The sequence below is a fragment of the Larimichthys crocea genome, chromosome X (genome assembly GCF_000972845.2).
Source record: "Larimichthys crocea isolate SSNF chromosome X, L_crocea_2.0, whole genome shotgun sequence".
NCBI lineage: Eukaryota > Metazoa > Chordata > Actinopteri > Sciaenidae > Larimichthys > Larimichthys crocea.
Window position 1 is genome coordinate 2791443 of NC_040020.1, and position 12081 is coordinate 2803523.

General features: G+C 40.2%; 2 protein-coding genes across 3 annotated transcripts; one reads left to right on the top strand and one right to left on the bottom strand.

The window, feature by feature from the left end:
- Window positions 1-86: 86 nt before the first annotated feature.
- sod3 (superoxide dismutase 3) lies at window positions 87-1626 on the bottom strand (the record flags this gene model as incomplete). The annotated part of the gene is given in 2 exon segments (NM_001303353.1): window positions 87-720; window positions 1531-1626. Coding segments are annotated over 2 exon segments (730 nt in total), but the record flags the coding sequence as incomplete, so codon positions are not given.
- Window positions 1627-3899: 2273 nt separating this feature from the next.
- Window positions 3900-11804, top strand: LOC104930207 (pre-mRNA-splicing factor ATP-dependent RNA helicase DHX15). Of its 2 annotated transcripts, none has more exons than XM_010744933.3 (14): window positions 3900-4089; window positions 5991-6364; window positions 6511-6704; window positions 6812-6971; window positions 7106-7324; window positions 7429-7596; window positions 7732-7818; window positions 7944-8093; window positions 8231-8339; window positions 8435-8626; window positions 9796-9918; window positions 10755-10945; window positions 11072-11241; window positions 11340-11804. In XM_010744933.3, exons 1-14 carry the CDS (start codon window positions 4056-4058, stop codon window positions 11455-11457), a joined length of 2289 nt encoding a protein of 762 aa, XP_010743235.2. In that variant the 5' UTR covers window positions 3900-4055; the 3' UTR covers window positions 11458-11804. The 2 variants fall into 2 exon arrangements, with proteins under 2 accessions (XP_010743235.2, XP_019123047.1); XM_019267502.2 differs by having other exon boundaries at window positions 6022-6364.
- The last annotated feature ends 277 nt before the right edge of the window (window positions 11805-12081 follow it).

A 12081-nucleotide genomic window follows, 5' to 3' on the forward strand; every position in this document is an offset into this window, starting at 1 on the left:
ATCAGATATACAATGAATACAATGAATGAATGATCACAAAGACTACATCTGTAAGCTGACCTACTGTATATGCCACTTCTGTGAGATTAATTTCTCCTCAGTTCCCTATTATACTGCTTATGGTGCATATTCCACTGTCTGGGGGAGGAAATGCCAATAATGCAACATCCGAGCCTCCGGCCTGCGTTTCCATGCAGCAGGCTACCAGCGTCTCCACCACCCCCTAAATCATCAAGCTTTTCATGGACCACCACCGCTCTCCCAATCACAGACAAGCCTCCAAACAGCGTTGCGACAGATTCAATCATGGCATTGATTTTTCCTTCTTGTGGCTCAAAGTTACCAAAGTCTCCAGGGTGGTTGGGGTGGTGTACACCATGTGGATTGTAGTGGCCACCAGTGGAGTCACACCCCTGGCTCAGGTCTCCGTACTGATGGATGTGCACCGCTCTGGGCTGTGGAACACCATCTGTTGGGAAGCCGTTGAATCGAAGAAGGACCTTGAGAGTTCCCTGAGGATAATCTTGCTTAAACAGCGCCCGGCCGTACACTTTGGGCAGACCCTGGGCCAGTGAGGTGCTGGGTCTCATTTTGCAGGCTGCATACAGAGTGCCATTGTACTGTGAGACCTCTGGTGGAGCCAAAGTGTCACTGTCAGCTGAGACACATTGTTGACAGCCTGCCAGGAGGGCCAACAGTGCTCCCAATATACTCAATGATCTGGAAGATAATAAAATTATTAGGACAATGTCTCTTTAAAGTAAAAGTAGCAATGCATCGCTGTGTAAATACTTTGTTAAAATTCCATTACTTGCAGGAATATTATCAGAAGAATGTACTTAAGTCTTAAACAAATACTAATTATTAAGTCTTTCCAGGATACATATATTACATAACAACTTAAGGTTATTATGAATCATAAATATGTAAGAAGTATTTTAAATTTCTGATGGATGGTGGAACCACCAGTTTCACCTGCTTTCTCTACAGTTCATGGTTCATCTCATGTTATATCATCATATGTTTGGTTTATTAATCTGCAAAGTAACTATAGTTGCAAAAAAGTGCAATATTCCCCCCTACAATGTAGTACTTTAGTAATTGTACTTAGTTACTTTCTTCACTGTGCATGTTTTAGAGTAAACAAGTCCAACATTTTCTGAAAGTAAAAGTGTAAGAAGCACAAATATTGTGCAATGTTTTCTGAAAGTAAAAGTGTAAGAAGCACAAATATTGTGCAATGTTATCTCAACATTGGCACAAAGCCCTCGATTGTGTTTTCAACCCTAACTGCCACAAAGGGTAATATCCTCAGTGATATCCTAGTGATGTTAAAAATGAATGTACACTACATAAATTTGACTATACAAGTGCAGCTTTTAGCCTTGAAAAGCACTAAAAGGTCTCCTAAAGCACAGGCTGTTCCTATCAGTACACAGTAAACATGGTGTCGCAGTATTTTCTCCTGCATGTAAAGCTGATTAAAGTCAGACAGTTTAGATTTCCGCCAAATGGGTAAATTCCTCTTACCCGTGTAGACGCATGGTCAGCAGAAACACTTCCACTCCGTTCAAGTCGTTGATCTTCTGAGGAGTCAGGATGAAATGTTTTTCATAAGAGTCCTGTCTGAACGTGGCCGCAGGCGTTATTTTCTCAGGGTGGAGCAGAGTTTTTTTTTTTTTTTTCAATATAACGAACAGGTTTTTGTTTTTTTTATTCTCACAGCTCCTCGGCCTGTTTTTCTCCAGCTGCTGCAAAAGTATAAGTGGAAAAAGACTTGTCGTGTTGTTATTAACGCCTCGTCTGGTGACAGAAACTCCTCCTCTTTAAGCTGTAACTTGGAATTTGTTTACTTCTCATAGATGGCTCCAGACGTTTATAATTATCCCCAAAGAAAGAAAAAGAAAATGTTGAATACAAGTGACAGAGGTCAGTTTCACTGGTGAAAGTACACTGCTCTTATGTACACTAGCTCACCCAATCATACACTGTAGAGAGGAAAAATTATATTTTACAGCTTATTTCTGCTTTTTCTTAAATATGTAGTACGACACATGCACAGTCCATTGTTTTGACTATAAACCCTGCATTACTTTTTTTTGCTCACTTTAGAGATGTTACAAACATTTAGCCCAGTTGTCTCTTCACAGGTTGGTACAAAATGTTAAAGACACAGATCTCAATAAAAAAATGTGTAAAATGCAACTGCATGGCTAAATAAAATCTAAATGCAACTCAAAAAACAAAAGTGCTACATTCATTTTGAAAGACGGACTTTGCTTACTATCTCGCTTACCGTTTGGGAGCTGCTGTAATTAATATGGATTAATAAAGTATGTCTGATTCTGATTCTGATGTTTGAGACACACATTGTACCTGACACTCTGTGTCAGTAGTTGCGTGAATAACATTATAACATAATGCTGAAATAATGAAGGACTTTCAACTTTGTGACAAAAGAAACCACCTTGCTTTAGGAGGCAACTCAGCCCCGTCTGTGGGGGCGGCAGTAGCTCAGTCCATAGAGACTTGGCTTGGGAACCGGAGGGTGGGCAGCTCAAGTCACTGCCGATGTGCCCTTGAGCAAGGCACCGAACCCCCCCAACTGATCGCAGGGTGCTGGTCTGGCATGGCTGCCCATCACTCCACCATCTCTCTCCACACACTTGTCTATGAGCGTTGAACTTGTACTGTATGTGTGTTTGGGGTTAAAAATGCATGTAAATAAAAAAAACTAAGTGAAAAAAGAATTCTCCCGTTGAGGGGATTAATAAAGTTTATCTTCTTCTTCTTCATCTAACCAATATTTTTTTGACTATCATTGTGTCATTAATAAATAATTCACTGACAAACGCTGTAATAATATACTGTATTTCTAGATAGATAGATAGATAGATAGATAGATAGATAGATAGATAGATAGATAGATAGATAGATAGATAGATAGATATACTTTATTTATCCCAAGCTGGGAAGTTCTCTGAGAAATTCTAGAATTAAATAATTCACCATGCCTTATTTTAGAAAAATAAACATTTTGTGTGCATAGCAGAGAAAAATCTGAAATCTTTTACTTCAACTCAAAAAAACCAAAGTGCTACATTTGTGTTTTTTGAAAGACGGACTTTGCCCCGATTTTATTAAACATGCATGTTTAAAAATATCAAAACTTTAGGAGGTGCCCAGTTTGTAATTATGACCTGGTATAGTATGTGAACACTGTTTAAAAACAAGTCAATTATGGCGAGCCCTATGACATAAACATTGCATTAGATAGATAGATAGATAGATAGATAGATAGATAGATAGATAGATAGATAGATAGATAGATAGATAGATAGATAGATAGATAGATAGATAAAAACAAAAGTGCTACATTTATGTTTTTTAAAAGACGGACTTTGCCCCGATATTATTAAACATGCATGTTTAAAAATATCAAAATGTAGGAGTTGCCCACTTGTAAATATGACTTGGATAGTATGTGGACACTGTTTACATAACTGGTACTTTAAAAACAAGTTAATTATGGCAAGCACTATGACATAAACATTGCATTAGATAGATAGATAGATAGATAGATAGATAGCAGCAGCAGCATTACACAGTGACGATAGACAAACTAAGAATAAAACTATAAAGAACAAACTATACATAATAAAATATCAAAATAGCAATAGTAAATAAAATATATTGTACAAAAGTATATACAGCAAATTGACTCCCGCCCACTCCATGAGGTGCAAATTTAGATGCAAATTATTATTACACAAAAATCTATGAAGTTAAAATTCTCGTTGACAGCTGTTAAAGCGCAGCTCGCACTCCCGGCCTGCAGGTGGCGCTCAGCGTGTGCGCGTCCTGTGCAGAGCGGCTCGTGCCTCAGCTTTGAAGGCAGGAAAACCAACACACACACACAGGAACCGGAACCAGGACACCGAGCTGGGTCCATATTGCCCGGTTAGAACAGTGTTCGCGTTAATATCTTAAAAACATTAAGACACATTCTGCCCCGCTCTTAAAGATGTCTAAAAGACATCGTCTTGATCTGGGTGATGACTACGCCGCGAGCAAGAAGAGGTCTGAGGGGTAAGGAGGCTCACGCGCCCGCTTTAAGCAGTTAGGCACGAGCTAACCGTTAGCCGAGCTAACGTTTAAACGAGAACCGGGGCGATTTAACGGTAACCGTTAACGACGGTAACGGCGCCTCACGGCTGCCTGTGACTTAGTGTTATAAATGTTTGGTTAAATAAAAAGCTCACACACATATTTAGGGATTAATGCGAACAAACAAACACGAAGCGGCTACGTCACAGCGCCGAGGCACGTGTGTGTGTGCGCGCGCTGGGCTCACGTTCCCCTTTAGCGACATGCTAACGACTTAGCTTCACGTTAAACATCTGATTTTATTTAGACATGAGGTTTCATTTTACACCTTTTTTTTTTTAATTGAGATGTTTGTCTTTAACATTTTGTACCAACCTGTGAAGAGACAGCTGGGCTAAATGTTTGTAACAGCTTCAAAGTCACAAACAGAAAGTAATGCAGGGTTTATGACAGGGCTGTTAGTTACCTAACACACTGCTGTGTGTGTGTAATATATATACTTTAAAGAAAATGCAGAAATAAGCTGTAAAATATGAATTTTTGTATGATTGGGTGAGCTGTAGTGTACATAAGAGCAGGTTAATAAATCAACACTGCCAGTTTGCTGCCAATCAGAAATACTTTAATAATCCCTGCAGGGAAATTGTGTTTGTTACAGCAGCTAAGTGAGATAGTAAGTGATAGCAAGAAGACAAAACTTTAACACTATACACCTATAAGATATCCTATTTTAACACATGTATAAATAACAGTTAAAAACAGTGACAGTGAACTATGCAATATGTAAATCTAAAACCTCATAAAGAATTTAGTCTTTGAGAGACTGTACAGAGAATACACTGATTGTTTAAAGTGCAGTATGCACGTGTGGAAGATTGCACTTATGTATTGCACAAGCAAGTTCGATAGCTACTGGACTTGGAGTGTCTGATATTGTAAAGTAAAGCGGCTGATGCTCACAGGTAAGAAAGACTTCTTGTGTCTCTCTGTGGAGCATCTTGGTGCCGGCAGTCTGTGACTGAAGTCGCTCCTGAGTCTGTCCAGCAGCTCATGTAGTGGGCGGGAGTCAATTTGCTGTATATACTTTTGTACAATATATTTTATTTACTATTGCTATTTTGATATTTTATTATGTATAGTTTGTTCTTTATATTTTTATTCTTATGTTGTCTATCGTCACTGTGTGTAATGCTGCTGCTGCTGCACTGTGATTTCCCAGCTTGGGATAAATAAAGTCTATCTATCTATCTATCTAACTATCTATCTATCTATCTATCTATCTATCTATCTATCTATCTATCTATCTATCTATTGCAATGTTTATGTCATAGTGCTCGCCATAATTAACTTGTTTTTAAAGTACCAGTTATGTAAACAGTGTCCACATACTATCCAAGTCATATTTAGGTGATTTTTATAAGTGGGCAACTCCTACGTTTTGATATTTTTAAACATGCATGTTTAATAATATCGGGGCAAAGTCCGTCTTTTAAAAAACATACATGTAGCACTTTTGTTTTTTTGAGTTGAAGTAAAAGATTTCAGATTTTTCTCTGCTATGCACTCAAATTTATCTGAAATTTGAATTTTTCCCCTCACTGACTGAATTTCCCAGAATTAACAACCAGCTGCCCCAAATTAAAGTTATTTTTTATCATACTGCGTAATGAATATAGTTTGATTACTTTGTTTCAGTAACTCAGTTTTATTTATTCTTTTTTTGTCGTTTGTTTATTTGTAACTAGATGTTTACGTGAAGGGAGAAAGTAGATAAAATGAACTAATTAAATAATTCCGTAGGCTGAACTGTTAGACTACAGGTGCACTGACCTAAACTGATTGTGACAGTAGTACAAGGCACAGTGTTTTTTTTTCTTCCACAGTTCTAATGATGTCCTGCTCTGATGTTGACAGGAGAGACAGGGACCGTGACAGAGACCGCGAGGACCGCTCTAGGGACAGGGACCGAGATAGGGACCGGGACAGGGACCGAGACCGGGACAGAGACCCGAAGCCTTCTAGTGCCCCGCCTAACAGCACGGCGGCCGTGCCATGCTTGCCAACCATCAAGCAGATGGCCATGCACCAGCAGATCAACCCATTCACCAACTTGCCGCACACGCCGCGCTTCTACGAGATCCTGAAGAAGAGGTTACAGCTCCCAGTGTGGGAGTACAAGGAAAGCTTCAGCGACATCATCACACGCCATCAGAGCTTTGTCCTTGTCGGAGAGACCGGTTCTGGAAAGACAACACAGGTCTGAAATGCAATAAATCAGTCCGACTCGAAAAGCTTATGTAATGCTTGTTGGACGCTTTTGAAGTACCATCATATTTATTATGATGACAGTGTTTCTGTGTGTTGAAGTATTAAAATAATTGCAACCTTTGCTTCAATCTCCAGATCCCACAGTGGTGCGTGGACATGGTGAGGGGCCAGCCTGGTCCAAAGCGGGCGGTAGCCTGCACCCAGCCCAGGAGAGTGGCGGCTATGAGCGTGGCTCAGAGAGTGGCAGACGAAATGGATGTCATGCTTGGACAGGAGGTCGGATACTCCATCCGATTCGAGGACTGTAGCTCTGCCAAGACTATACTCAAGTAAGTGACCGAGATCCGCTGATGCTGCAGTAACTGCTTTTTATTGAAGCAGAGCAATTTGTTTGAGAACGTCTTAATCTAACAAAGCATATCTGTAATTTCTTTAGGTACATGACAGACGGTATGTTGCTAAGAGAGGCTATGAACGACCCGCTGCTGGAGCGATACGGCGTTATAATTCTGGACGAGGCCCACGAGCGAACTCTGGCCACAGATATCCTGATGGGAGTACTCAAAGAGGTGGTGCGCCAGAGACCGGATCTGAAGGTATTGGTTCATTTTCTAATAAGGGCGATGGATTATTTGCATGCCTTTATGATTATATATGTAATGGCACTAATCACACACAGACACATTGGTGCTTTAACAACATGTAAAGCAAAGTTTTTCCCTACGCACAGGTGATCGTCATGAGTGCCACGCTAGACGCCGGCAAGTTCCAGATTTACTTCGACAGCTGTCCTCTCCTGACTATTCCTGGCCGTACACACCCCGTCGAGATTTTCTACACACCCGAACCCGAGCGGGACTACCTTGAAGCAGCGATCCGCACCGTTATCCAGATCCACATGTGTGAAGAAGATGAAGGTGACTGCCTTCTCTTTCTCACCGGTCAAGAGGTAAGACTTGTTGGTGCTCGCGTCGCTGGTTCAGTGGTTTCCTCAAAGCTGCGCTGTTACGTTTCCTGAACTGAAGTGACATTATTATTTTTTTTTAATTTCAGGAAATTGATGAAGCCTGCAAACGGATCAAGCGTGAGGTCGATGACCTCGGACCTGAAGTTGGAGACATCAAAATCATTCCACTGTATTCCACATTGCCACCACAGCAGCAGCAAAGGATCTTTGAGCCGCCTCCTCCAAGAAAGCCCAATGGTGCAATAGGAAGAAAGGTACACTTTAATAATGGATGCATGTTGAGCGTTATATATTAAATGTATAAACATGTCATGCATCTTTCTGTGTCCATTTACACCTACTTATCAGCCTTGGGTGATGAATATCTAACAGTGTTGCTTCATCCTCAGGTTGTGGTTTCAACAAACATTGCTGAGACCTCTCTGACTATCGATGGTGTGGTGTTTGTCATTGATCCTGGATTTGCCAAGCAAAAGGTGAGAAAAAGCATATCTCCCCTCAAAATGTTGATGATCTGTTAAAACTCATTCATAGAAATGCAGACACAGTATGTTTGGTCCAGCTCAGATTTTTTTTAACATGCTTTCAAATGCGTGTCCAGGTTTACAATCCACGTATCAGAGTCGAGTCTTTGCTCGTCACGGCCATCAGTAAAGCTTCTGCCCAGCAGAGGGCAGGGCGAGCTGGCAGAACACGTCCAGGAAAATGTTTCCGCCTCTACACGGAGAAGGCCTACAAAACAGAGATGCAGGCAAGTGACAACAGTTACAGACTTCTAGTCTTATTCATTTTTTTTTTTAGATTTACAGGTCGACAAAAACAAAGCTTCAGCTATCCATGGTTGCTTTTTTTAGTGTTTTATTAACACTTTAAACATCTCCACTCCAGGATAACACATACCCTGAGATTCTCCGATCCAACTTGGGATCTGTTGTGCTGCAGCTGAAGAAGCTGGGTATTGATGACCTCGTGCATTTCGACTTCATGGATCCACCAGGTGAGTCAGTCTGCATTAGTTTCATCAAGTGACAAAACATTTATTAATCTCTACCCACGCGTGACTCTGACCGTTCGATCCGTTTCCTCCCGCAGCTCCTGAGACACTGATGAGGGCCCTGGAGCTGCTGAACTACCTGGCAGCTCTCAACGATGACGGCGACCTGACGGAGCTGGGCTCCATGATGGCAGAGTTTCCTTTGGACCCCCAGCTGGCTAAGATGGTCATTGCCAGCTGCGAGTTTAACTGCTCTAATGAGATCCTTTCCATTACTGCCATGCTGTCAGGTAATGCCCAGGACTGGGCTGACCTCTTCCTTGCCTTCTGTGGGCCAAGTCTCTTTGGCTTAAACACTACTGCTACTGACTTAGTCGAACTTAGTTTGTGCACAGCATTGTGGAGCATGCAAATTAAGGCAGAATTATTAATCATGTTTAATGTGGTATTAGTGAATTCTGTTCATATTTTTAATTCCTAGCGTCAAAACAATGTCCCAGATAAAAATGTTTTCGAATTTTATTATTTTTGTTTAAACCAGTTGGCAACAAACAAGTGCAGATAGTATCAGATTACATCCAAATGTGAGAAAGTGGCAAATATTTAAGTGTTTCTCCTGCACACAGTTGGAGGCAAACGTTTTACCTTCATTAGAAGTTTTTCAAAACATTTCGACGTAGCTTTGTTTGTCTATCTTGCTTCCAGAGAAACATATTTCATTTTCAAGCTAAGATTACCTTTCTTCCCAAGGAAGTGTATAGTATAGGGAGTGTACTGTGTGTACAATAATCATTATTTTATCGTAGGATTTAACAATCTGCATGTCGTTTTTTTCATAGCCGTATAGCTCCAATATATGAACTCATACGTCATCGTCATGAGGTCTTTTTACTCTCGGCAACACTCACTAACTTTAGGTTTTAAACGAAGGCTGTAATATGTGCGTTTACTTAGTAGTGAGTTTTTCAGTTTGTTGCCAGTGTTTCATCCCCAAAACAAGCGGATAGGGCAGGCACCACTTAAATATCTTCATATTCATCGCATTTATCAGACTTTTTCTTTTCATTGAAACGGTGTACTGTATATTTTGACTATTATCGTTGTGTGTAGCTGTCGTGTAGCCTGTAAATATTATCTGTTCTCTTTTAAGGCAATATAGTTAAATATCTGAATCTTGAAAAGTTACATTGCTGGTGTCCCTAACACTTTGTAGTTGTGTGAAAACTCTTGTTTTACAGATGTGGTTAAATGACCCCCCCCTCTCTACGAGCTAATAGCCATTACAGTTGGGAATGACCTTGAGAAAAGACTGCAGATCCCTTTGATAGAGCTTGTGGTCCTGCCCTGTCCCAACGCAGTGTCGAGTGCCCTAGCATCATAGGCTTTGCTCCATTTTTCTGTGAATGTTTGACTCATCCCTATGGGCGGCTTTGTTGGGGCCCATACCAACCTTGTTTAGTCCCACAGTGTTTTGTCCGCCCCACGGAGGCTAAGAAGGCAGCAGACGAGTCCAAGATGAGGTTTGCTCACATCGACGGAGACCACTTGACGCTGCTCAACGTCTATCACGCCTTCAAACAAAGTGAGCGTCCGTCTTAAAGATCTCCTTGAGACAAGTTTGGAAAAACATTTTATCTGATCTTTAAATTAATTCTGCTCCTGCTCTATTAAAATATTTTTCATTTGCAAACCGGACACAATATGTTACTGCTTCACTGTTCAATTTTTCAAATTCACACTTGTGTAATTTGTATGTTAGATCATGATTGGCTTCCACTACTTCTGATTTCACAGAGTCATGTTTGTACATACATGTCTTATTTTAAGGGGAACACTGAGAGACTTTCCTCCTTCCTTTAAAAGATGAATGTGAAAAGTCTTCTAGTGTCAAAATCTGCACAGTGAAGCTCAATGTGAAGTAACCATAGGCATTTTTTTAATAGAGGGGGACTTTAAGTTCTGCAACACACCTCCTATTTTATTTTATTATCATGTTGCAGCTTTAAAAAAAATTTAAATGTGTCTTTAGTTTCATAGATGCTCATGTGTTCACCAGCTAGTTGAAGTTAAAACCAAAACTTTATTTCAAAATAGGAATAAATCAGTTTATATTTGAGTTCTCTGCAGGTTTGTCACAATAATTGACTCCTGTTTATCACGGTCTTTGATTAGTTTAGCTCAGTCAGCAGAGCAGCCGCCCCATATGCGAAGGCTCGCTGCAGAGGCCCAGGTTCAAATCCCGACCTGTGTGTTTCCATCTTACTCCCCACGTCACTCTTCAGCTGTCTCTATCAAATAAAGCAAAGGCCAAAAAAAACAATCTTAAAAGAAAAAAAAATACAATTAAAGACTTCTCATGTCTTTTATTGAAAGTGTAAAGACCTGACACAAATTAATCAGAATCCTTGTTTTTTCCAGACCATGAGTCTAACCAGTGGTGCTATGACAACTTTGTCAACTACCGCTCACTGATGTCTGCCGACAACGTGCGGCAGCAGCTGTCCAGGATCATGGACCGTTTCAACCTGCCCCGCCGGAGCACAGAGTTCACCAGCAGAGATTACTACATTAACATCCGCAGGGCGCTCTGCACTGGCTTCTTCATGCAGGTGAACAATCATTAGTAAATGTTTTAACAGTGACATCTTTCATGATGTTTTTTTCGCAGACCCAGAAAAAGTGTAAATTAACTTTTAGAGGTTTATATTTATCTGTTTGTTTGTTTTGTCCTGCAGGTAGCTCATTTGGAACGCACAGGTCATTACCTCACAGTCAAAGACAACCAAGTGGTCCAACTGCACCCATCTACAGTCCTGGACCACAAGCCTGAGTGGGTGCTCTACAATGAATTTGTCCTCACCACCAAAAATTACATCCGCACTTGCACAGATATCAAACCAGAGTGGTATGTATACAGAGATTAGAGTTTCATTGAGATGAATGACTATAACCGAGCTTTGATTTGTACATGATCTCCTGACAAACTTCTTTCTTCTGTTACAGGCTGGTGAAGATCGCACCGCAGTACTATGAAATGAGTAACTTCCCACAATGTGAAGCTAAAAGACAGCTGGAGCGAATCATTGCCAAATTAGAGAGCAAGGAGTATTCTCAGTACTGAACAACAGCCAAGAAGTGTCCTGGAAAACAACAGCGTACTATAGTTTTAGATCTTTCTGTATCATTGTATCTTAATGTTTCAAATCTGGCATTTTGATTTTTATATTTTGTTTTGCTTTTTGTTTTGTTTTGTTTTTTTGTTTTCCTTTTTCCCCCATCAATGTTAATTCTGTAACTAAGTGTTATGTCAGATGAAATATCAGCAGTAAATATTAGACCTGGCTATAAAGATTTTCAAAAGGAATATCAGAAACATGTCATTTAGATGTGATTGACTTTCCTTTAGAGGATTGCTGAGTCAAAGATTTGTGCTTGCTTTGTTTCTTTAATAAAGGAGCTTTGACTTAATTTCTGTGTACATTGATGAGTAAAGCTTGAGTCCTTAGTGGAGTGTGCCTGTCTATTGATACTGATTTGGTAGTTCAAGATGTGTCGTTAACAAATGTACTAGATTTAAATAAGTCTGGTTTATGATAAATCAGTACACATAGTACCTCTTCTGTGTGCTAAATATCTTGTTAATTCATATTGGTTCTTTGGTATGTGTTTTGAAAATTCTCAGATGTGATACATAAATGTATAAATACAACCACACACACGAGCAAATGTGGAGAGCTGGTGGAGT